General features: G+C 39.8%; 1 protein-coding gene across 2 annotated transcripts; it reads left to right on the forward strand.

The window, feature by feature from the left end:
• Window positions 1-528: 528 nt before the first annotated feature.
• Window positions 529-5,783, forward strand: LOC6600161. Of its 2 annotated transcripts, XM_026990901.1 has the most exons (3): window positions 529-777; window positions 1,430-1,677; window positions 5,201-5,783. In XM_026990901.1, the coding sequence occupies exons 1-3, from the start codon at window positions 576-578 to the stop codon at window positions 5,672-5,674; spliced, it is 924 nt and encodes a 307-aa protein (XP_026846702.1). In that variant the 5' UTR covers window positions 529-575; the 3' UTR covers window positions 5,675-5,783. The 2 variants fall into 2 exon arrangements, with proteins under 2 accessions (XP_026846702.1, XP_002025245.1); XM_002025209.2 differs by lacking the exons at window positions 529-777; window positions 1,430-1,677 and adding an exon at window positions 3,486-3,809.
• The last annotated feature ends 4,394 nt before the right edge of the window (window positions 5,784-10,177 follow it).

A 10,177-nucleotide genomic window follows, 5' to 3' on the forward strand; every position in this document is an offset into this window, starting at 1 on the left:
GTGCAAAAGAGACGAAGAGCCCGAAGAGCGTGCCATCTACAGTTTCACAACACACACTAATCCACGCATATAGTAGTATGAGCATGTAGACTTTAACCGCGTTATAAATACATACATATGTATGTACATACATATGTACATATTTCCTCATTTTAAACCGAAAAACAATAGCGCCTATACGTTATGTTTTCGCGAGCTGCTCGAAATATTCGCGAATATATCATTTAAATCGTTAGGCTGTGTTTCTTTCTGTGAAAAATAGCAATAAAAACTGCGTTGCCATTCGGAGCCTATTCTCTGGCACTAGAGCCTCTCGCGTTTTTCAAACGGAGAGCATAAAAAAACTCGTTTGAACAGAAAGCCACTCAGATTTCACACACGTGCTCGAAAAAGTTTCCATCGTTCCACCTCGCTGGAAGAGAGGCCGACAACAAAGAGCGCCTCGAAAGAGAGTGACCGGGTGTTTCGTACCGGCGTTCGTTTCGTCTCGTTTTACTCGTTCCGTTTGGGGCGTTTTCATTCGCGTTCGAGTTCGCGTTTAGTTCACTTGTGAAACTTAACTCTGCGACTAACAAATGGGACGTCCGCGCACCATTGACGTAACCAACTTGGTGGTAATATTCCCCGATAAGAACTTTTGCCGCTGCGTGCTTTGCGATAGGACCCTCGCTGGCTGCTTGCGGAGCAACATCAAGCGGCATTACCAGCGCCTGCATCCAGAAGTCGTCTTGCCACGACCCCAAGACACAGGATCTACCGGACAGACGAAAAAATCAGGTTGGTTTAAATTTAAAACCCGTGTGAAAATAATAAATAACAATCACAGACATAAGAAACGAAGACAGACACTAATGCAAAAGGCACGCGTAATTTTTCCAATGCACCAAACGAGTCGCACTTTGAGCGAAATGCTCCCTCTCACACTCACTCTCTCGCAGTGCAATCGAAACTGTACTTATTGCCCTCGCTTTGTGTGGAGTTAATTTGTGTTGACGTTGCTGATCCACAGTTAACCCTAGAAAGAACCAATAATTGATAAGAACCATTTAAAGTTGTATGATTTTTCTGATACATTTTTGTAATTAAATTTTAATTTTACTTAACCACCACACATTACGCATTCATATATGTACATACAAATATGTACACTATAGGCGTCATAGGAACATTTAACAATTAAATAAAACTTTCTTGTCGGGAAGTACAGTTTTTCCATTGCTGCACATACTCTTTGAAATAAAGAAAGCCAATTACAATATTGGATATTGGCGGACAGGTGTTTTTTTAAATAAATAATAAAGGATAATAAAAATAATCTTACGAACCGACACGCTTGTAACAAAGCTAAATATTAAAGCTATTAATACTAAAAAGTTTTGATATATTTAAAGAGGTACAAAAACGTCATTAATAATTGTTTTTGTTTCAGTTACAGAGGTATCAAAGATGGGACGAACACCGATTATGGACACACGAACTTTGGTTAATTTGCAGCCGGATGGAAGGCGTTGCCGTTGCCGGATCTGCGACAAGACACTCATCTTCCTCTCGGGCAATGTGCGTCGTCACTACAAGAATTATCACCCCCAGCACATACCGGATCGGCCGTCGTACAATCCTCCAGCCGAGAATAGGAAGCACTTGAATCGCAGTCGAAACAAAGCGGATCTAACTATAGTAAGTAAACTTCCTCTTTTAATACTCTCGCACAATATTCATGGTTTATTAACGTAAACCAAGCGCAGCTGTGTCATGCTAAACGAAACCAAAGAACGAAAAGAAGTAAATATGTACATATGTATGTACTATGTAGCGTTACTTCGTTAGCTATATTTCAGCTATAAGATATCATATCATGCATAGCAAACGATATCGCAAACGAGAGTTAAGCGAAATTCAGCCGTGTAAAACTATCGAATTAAGATCTGAAAACGATAAGAAAATGAATCACTAGTCGCTCAGTTTGTGGCAGTGAAAGTTTCATTTTCGATAGCTTAAAAACGTATCTTTTGCGAGCCTTTTATGATATCTTTTGTGAGCCGAAAGTAAAATGAAATGGGACGCACAATTTTTTTTGTTTTTTATAATTTTTAATTTAATTTTAATTTTTAATTTTGGTGGTAGATAAATAGATTACAAAATTATATTATTGAATTAAATTTATTTTGTTTTTGCCCCTTCGACACTCTGTCCAAAGTCAGTTCCAGCGAAAATTGTTATACATATTCGTTGACGCAGGTTGCCTGATGCACAAGAAGATGGCTAGGAAAAAATATATAAATAGAATGTGTAGATTGTTGTCTTTTTGGGGTCTTATACTGCTCCTAAACTCAAATTTTGTGCACTATACTATACTATTAAATAAATAATAATTTACTTACCGATTTTTCCTTTTTTTTTTTTTTTTTACTATTTTTACGATTTACCTCCCCGTTTACATCCTTCTGCTGCGGTTTTTAATCACAAAATAACACAAACGAAAAAACGGCGGCGTTGTGCCGGGCCGCAGTTTGACATGTTCGTTCATGTTCTATTACGTGATCCGGCGTTTCTTGCGTATTGTGCCCGTTTTTAAATCCGTTTGTGATAGTTTTGCGGGACTTTGGTCATCGCACGGTTTTCGTCCGGTAAATGCTCTTTTCTAAGTCCGTCTGCGAGCATTTTGCGAGACTTCACTCATCGCTCCCGGATTTTTATCATTTCTAAGTCCGTTTCCGGACATTTTATTGTAGTTCCGTTTTACTATCGCTCTTTGGTCCACTGGGTGTACATGCATTTGTACATTTGTATGCTCTTTAGGAATGAAGTTGAAGTTCTGCAGGAACTATATTGAGTATTCTTGAAATATTATAAAAAGTGATTTCAATACATATGTACATATGTACATACATATGTATACTAAATATGGAATCGGTACATAATAACTATATATGTACATACATAGTCCAGTCAGGGCGGAGCTCACATCTTCTTGAACTACTTTACATACATATGTATGTATGTACATACTAAATTTCGATTCTCAAACATGCGAATAGAATATTCTCTTGAGCTCTGCGTATGGTGAGGTAGATTGAACCAAGGCAGGGGCAACGAAAGTCGGGAAGTGTCATAAAACGAGAGTAAAAACCGACGCAAACCAAGTATAAGCCTCTAAGACAACAACAAGATCTGATTAGTGTTTCGCACACAGTCCCGACAGACCGAAACCGTTTCAAACCAGTTTACTTTATTTGTACATACATGTATGTCGTGCGTCGTCCCATGTCCATGTGTTTCGTCGCTCTCTGAACCGCTCTCAGAGCACGAGCGAAAGGCAAATTAGTTTCGGTTCGGTTCGGTTCTGTTTCTGGTTTACGCTGTTTTCTGCTCTCTTCTCGTATCTGTGCTCGTGTGTGTGTGTGTGGTTTTTGGTTTTGCTCGGCTGAGACTGCTTTATTCATTATTCGAACGCAACGTCGGATAGAACGCAACACGTCGCCCGTTTTTCCCCCGATAAAATGCCAAAAAAGTACTCGAACCCCGTTAATAAATACTTCGTATACAACGAGGACACGCGGAAGAGCACCTGCTTGCAGTGCCTTTTTGACATGGCCGGCAAGCATTCGGAAAACCTTATGCGCCATCTTAAACGGAGGCACCACCACACATACGCGGCCCTCATGGAGATGAGGCGATTGCGCCACAATCGCCAGAACCAGTCGCCGGCCAATTCCGATGACAATGCTGAGGCTGATGAGGCCTCTGCCATGCCGTTGTCGTCCATGTTTCAGTTCTCGTCCGAAGCAAAAAAACTAATGATCAGAATGGTAAGACACCGAACAGAACCTGGATGACTTCTTACACTGACACTATGCAACAAAATTGAACTTTTTCGCTGTGAACCCAACCGACTGTTCTCATAGATATGGGGCTTTACAATTTTTTAATATTTTATTATACCCGATACTCAAAAAGAGCACATATAAAATTTGTGTTTCCGGCCCCATAAAGTATATATGTACATACATACATATGTACATATATCAGCATCAATAGCCGAGTCGATTGAGCCATGTCTGTCCGTCCATCCCTATGAGCGCCTAGTTCAGCGCCTCAGAGACTAAAAGATCTAGAGCAATAAAATTTTACATCCAGACTTCTGGTATTTCACTGTTACAGGTTTATTTAGAAATTTCGTCCCACCCCCTTCCGCCCCACAAAGAGCAAAATTCTGTGGCATCCACAATTTCAAAGATACATACAAGAAAACTGAAAACGCAGAATCGTAGAGGATGACTATATGTTCTAGAGTGTAAATTCGTACCAGACCGTATAATTATTATAGCCAGTATCAAGAAAACAATTTAATTCTTTCTCGCTCTGTCTCTTTCTAACACACAGGTTTCATGGTCGGTTTTGCCAATTGCAAAATATGAGTTCAAGGATCTCAGAATCGATAAGAGCTAGAGCAACCAAATTTGGTATCCACACTCCTGTGATATTTGACCTTGACCGTTTCGTGTCAAAATTTCGCCACACCCCCTTCCGCCCCCTCAAAAGACGAAAATCTGGGGCATCCACAATTCTCAAAAACTATTATGGCTAGAGCAACCAAATTTGGTATCCGCATTCCGTTTAGATCTCACTATATAACGTATATCTCAAAATTTCCCCCCCCACCCCCTTTCGCCCTCACAAAGGACGAAAATCTGTTGCATCCACAATACTGCAGATTCGAGAAAATTAAAAACGCACAAACATAGAGAATGACCATATCTATCCGGTGGCTCAATCTGGATCAGATCAGATCATTTTTATAGCCAAAAGGAACAAATCAATTTGCAGTGGCTACGCAGCGCCCGACGTCACTCTCAGACTGATTTTCCGCCGTTAAATTTAATTTTAAGAGAAATCGCAGCGGACATGTTGCACCGGATAAGGTTTTTTTTTGAGTTCAAAAATATACAGTGGGCCGATAAATTTACATATGTATGTATGCATGTATCGCGAGCAGAGTAGAGATGAGCGACTACGAGTCGTTACAGGACACAAACTGATGGAGCAGATCCTGCGGCTGACGAAGTTCTTCCGACGTGGTGCAACCGTGGCAACATATATGTCGTTTTATCCATGTGTATCGTATTTTGGAAAACTCTACTTTATAATTCCCTCAGGATATCATCAGTTTATTGATCTCTCCGTTTCAAATTCATTGCAGGACCCTGCCACAATAATGACCACCACCATGGAAACGGGCGACGAGGATGAGAAGGCCTCTAGTAGCCGGCTCTCCAGTGACCAGTTCGAGAGCATCTTCATTGGAAAGTCGGAGGTGCCGGATGTAGTGGAAGTGGACTTCTCAGGCGACCAACTGATCGATCACGATAAGATGCGTTACTCACAATCACTGAACCAGTCAGAGCCGCCCATTACAGCAGCCATGACGATGACCAGTACACCCTCTGCATCAGCTTCTGCTCCGAGGACTTCCTCTGTAGCTCTCCTACCGTCCCCGACACTGTCTGGAGACGACGCCTTCTTTCTTCAATATCTGGGTAACAAGTTTGGAAACTATTCCACGCGCACCAAGCACACGGTTCAGTTCCAAATCAATCGAATCTTGTACAGGGCCGATATGGGCTGCTTCGAAGATGCCGACGCGAGCCAATTAAATGAATCCGAAATTGTCTAGAAATAAGCAGAAAGTCCCGTTATAACAAAGTTAATTGTAACCGTACCATTGTTTCATTGTACCATTTATGTATATAATAAATATATGTTTGTTTGTTTGTATGTATGTACATATATTCAGGAAATCCATTTCATATTTTAATTTCGCGTACATTTATGTAATGGCCTGTAGCCCATAAAGTACTCACCACTTTTCAAAATGTACTTTTTGATGCAAAATTTGTTTAGAATCCTTACTGCATCATTATATTGTGGCACATTTACCTTTTATCGCATACGAGAGTCCATATAATTGATCAATAGCCGATTTCGTATAGTTTAGCGGCAAGTTTTCCCAAATTTCAAACTTTCAACTGGGTTTAACTTTCGTGGAGAGTATTTGCAATCCTCTGCAAGCGGCACGGCTAACTTCATCGGGAATTTAGTCTCACATGGCATTTAAATAACAGCGTTCCCATTTCCACTGGTCTTTACACCCGGTACTCAAAAAGTATGTGTGTACTTTCCTTCTCTTTGAGTAGGATAGATCGGGAATAAAGTCAAATTGTCTAAGTCAATTGTCTAATTAATATTTATATAATCAGCTTAGCATTGAACTAGCAGAGAGAAAGAGAGAGAACAATCCCCCTTTAAAGGCCATTTTGCTCGTCAAGTTCTACAGGTGATAGTTTTTTACCATCGCCTGTTCACGCTTAGCTCGAAAATTTCTTGAAAAAAAATCCTGCACCTGGCCATCGGCATCACTACATGTCCCCTCTCTGATAGGAAAGGGGAGGTAGTTCCCTGTCTGGCCAATACATATATGTACTATTTTTGTTTCTAAAAAGAAAGTCCGTAAACCTTCTGCTTCTTTAACGATCAATCAATCTACAATGCACAAATTATGTCATCCGCATCGGTAGGTTAGTTGGAAAAATAAAGCGGTTTACCTTTCAAAATTGTTGAACCTACTTTGTGAAGCAGCACGATACATGTTACATTTCTCTTGGCGATATATTGAAGAGCTTTTGATAAAAAACCTGTTGATACGCCGTAAATATTTCAATTCGGCATATGGCATATGTCAACTGTCTACATTTTGACATCAAAAGTGTATTTTTCGATTGAATCTAGAAGTCCTTACAATTGTGCGTTGGGCAAGATGTCGCATAAAAAGCCCCATCAATTTCCGTGATTCTTCAACTACTCAAATTTTCCCTTGAAGAATCAATTCGGAATTGATCTTTCGCTACGCAGATTGCAGACATATTTTGGTTATTGGTTAAGATAAAGAATGACTTGCTATCTTACCCAAACGTACTTTCGCCAAGTAACAAAATATCCATGACACATGCCACATGCCACCGATCTAAGCCCAAGCAATTCCAAACTTTTTAAACAAAGCTAATAACCCTCTTTGGAAATTTGACGCCCACCCCGCTTGTCCCGCGATCACATTGAGAGACCTTGGCTTGGCTTGGATGTCCGAGAAGAACTAGCACAATTCCGAAGACAGAATATATCCAGAATTGAGTATACACATGTATTCAACAATAGGTAAGTTAAGAGCTTTTATGACCAACTGCGCAATCTTCTATTCGCGATAATATTAAATCAAGGTGCATGCACAAATTTTTTAAGATCAATAAATTTGCAAAACTTTCAAATACAAGAACGAAAATATCAATTTTTATTGACTACAACAGATATTGAATGTATTGTTTAAATGGTTTAAATGATATTACGGTACAGAGATGTACTAGGCTATGGGCTCTGATATTTGCGCTACAAACTTCTCCTCTGTTTTATTATATCTCCTGCAAAGGTAAAAAAGCTTTATGCCAAAACCAATTCAATATGCAGATTCTTAATCCCTCTACTTTCAGAGCTATTAAAGAATGCTATTAAAATCGTTGTTTCGGATTCATGTATGGAAATGTCCATGGAAGGATTCAGCGAGACCAGAAAACTCAAATTCGAATACTTTTGTCCCAATATTGTTTAAGAAATCTGGTGGAACAAAACAAATTCTGTCAATAGACACATCATTTCACTGACTTCTATGTTAAAACTATTAAAATCACCTAAAGTTAAATTTGTCGGTATTTTTCGGTAGTTTATAGTTATATTATAAGTGATAACAGTGAAGGAAAACATGACTATAAAATTACCGAAAAAGTTAACTTTCGCCTTTTGTGTAAAAGTTAAAAAAGTTTAAGTCAAAAAGGTTACATCACAGTTAATGAAATTATATGTCAATTCGTGAAGTTTTCAATAAATTTGGATGATAATATCGGGGAAAAAGTATATGGCAAGCTGTTCTTATTGACTTTTAATATTCTTTAGCATGATGGACATTTTCTTGGACACATATACACATGTACATATATTGTACGACATTGTAAATACATCCAAAAAGTGCCGCAATTAATGTTCCCCTAAGGTATTCCATTTTCCAGCCCGATGAAAAAATCAGGTCAATCCCTCACACGCATCTGCCCTCCCTACGATTGCCCCACATCAATGGCTGGCTCTGCTTCTGGCTCCTCTTGAATTTTCCCTTGGAGCAATCCAGATCATTGCCCCCATTTAAGGGGGGCCTTTACGGCTCATTCGCAGGCAGGCAGACAGGTCGGTCGCCACAAAAGCGGGTCAACTACCCGCACTGTAATCTATACAGGGTCAACATCTTCGGCCGTACAAGCCATCCCGTCCCATCCGCCACCACCCTCTTTCGGAGGATGACGATGAGCAGAAAACGGTAAAACAAATTGCGTGAAGGAAACACACAAATATTTTTGCTTAGCATGGCTCATTTCGCTTGCCTTCTTTTTGCCTTTTTGGAGCGTGGACATTTTTTTCATCTTTCCAAAGCAGATGTTCTCCCTGGCTCTCTCTCTCTCTCTCTTTTTTCAAATTTCGTGTGGGTGTTGCCATAGCCCAGAAATAAAAAAGAGTGCTATCATTTTTCAATCAACACTGCCACATCCTGAGCGTCAGAATTAAGCTGCAGCGTATTAGTTTTTTATTACTAAAACATAGTCAAGTTTTTGAAATAACTTAGTTTAATTCCTTCCTAGGCAAAACTGATCGAAGCGAATTACCAAATTGGGTGTTTGAGTGTTTCAGTGCGCTAAATTTTGAGAAAAAATGGTTCAAAATGTGCTGGATGCCATGGCCGTGACACATTGACCCTAAGGCATCCAAATAAGTTCCGAAAATTTATTAACTACATATGTACATATGTATGTACATATATGTACATTTTTAAACAATTTGTGCAATTGTGGGCAAACGCAGAGCGTCTGATGAGAAGTAAAAACGAGCACGAGAGTTGTGAGCCGCGGCAAGTGCCAAAAAGCTCTTCAAAAAGGCTCGGCGCTGATCCTTGCCCACCGTCTGAGGCTATAGCCTCACTATATCTCACTATCACTATAGTGATCGAATTTGTAGCACTGTAGCACTGTAGCACTCGAAGAGGACATGTTGTGCGTCTTCTCCCTGATTTCCGCTCAGCGCTTGTGTGAGGTAGAAGTCCACCTGGTCGTGCTTCCTGGACGTGCTACGCTCCTCCTTCTGCTTCACCGACCTGCGTGGAGTCTCTCATTTCATTTTTCTCCCGTATAAGCTCCCTGAGCTTCATATGTGTTAGTGTGTGTCCATGTGTGTGTGCGGGATTGAGCCCGCTCATGATGGCATTATACAAGGCGGCAAATTGACTCAACGCGCTCTCTTTTCCCAGCAGCACTGGGTGGTGGATATCACCACTCACTAACCGACCAGGGGTACTTTCTTTACTAACCCTTAACAATGCTTTTCATCATTTCCATTTTTACCCGCAATGATATGGTGATATGGGTCGTCTAGTAGCTAGTGAAATGGGTACCTCTAGTTGGTTATCAATCTGCACTTCATTTCATTTTAATTTTTAAATTTAATTAAATATGTTCTGCTGTTCGCGTTGGTACTGTTTTAAAAATAACGTTTTTTTGCAGCTGAAGGGCCTTCCTAAGCTGGACTTCAGCTGATCCAGCATCTATAAATATATAATACAGATATAATAGGCATACAAAAAAACAAAAAAACAAAAAAGCCTACCAATCAAAACTCCATAAAACTTCTTTAAATTTTTTAGCGCAAACTTACCTTGCAGCCCATCCTCGTTATATGCCAACACATCTTAATTGGCCAAAACATTTTTCAAATTTTTTGAAACGCCGCTCGGTAATAACATTTTCTTTATTGTATCAATCTGTAAAAAGAACACTTTCAAATGGGCAATGAAATTGAAATTGCAAACATATTTACGTATATGTATATCTCTATTTGTGCTGTTTATTTGCATGTCCAGCTCTTGAGGTCCCTGGTCTGTTAAAACAGGGAAATATTTGGCGACTGTTTGCCCCTGTCCTTGCTGCCTTCCTAGACTTTTGAACGTGCCAGCCTGCTCTGCGACTGCTTCAACCAGCACAGGAATTTGTTGAATATATGTACATACATACATGTATGTATTTTGTTGAGCTGA

The sequence above is a fragment of the Drosophila persimilis genome, unplaced genomic scaffold (genome assembly GCF_003286085.1).
Source record: "Drosophila persimilis strain 14011-0111.01,24,50 unplaced genomic scaffold, DperRS2 tig00000622-arrow-arrow-pilon, whole genome shotgun sequence".
Classification (NCBI taxonomy): domain Eukaryota; kingdom Metazoa; phylum Arthropoda; class Insecta; order Diptera; family Drosophilidae; genus Drosophila; species Drosophila persimilis.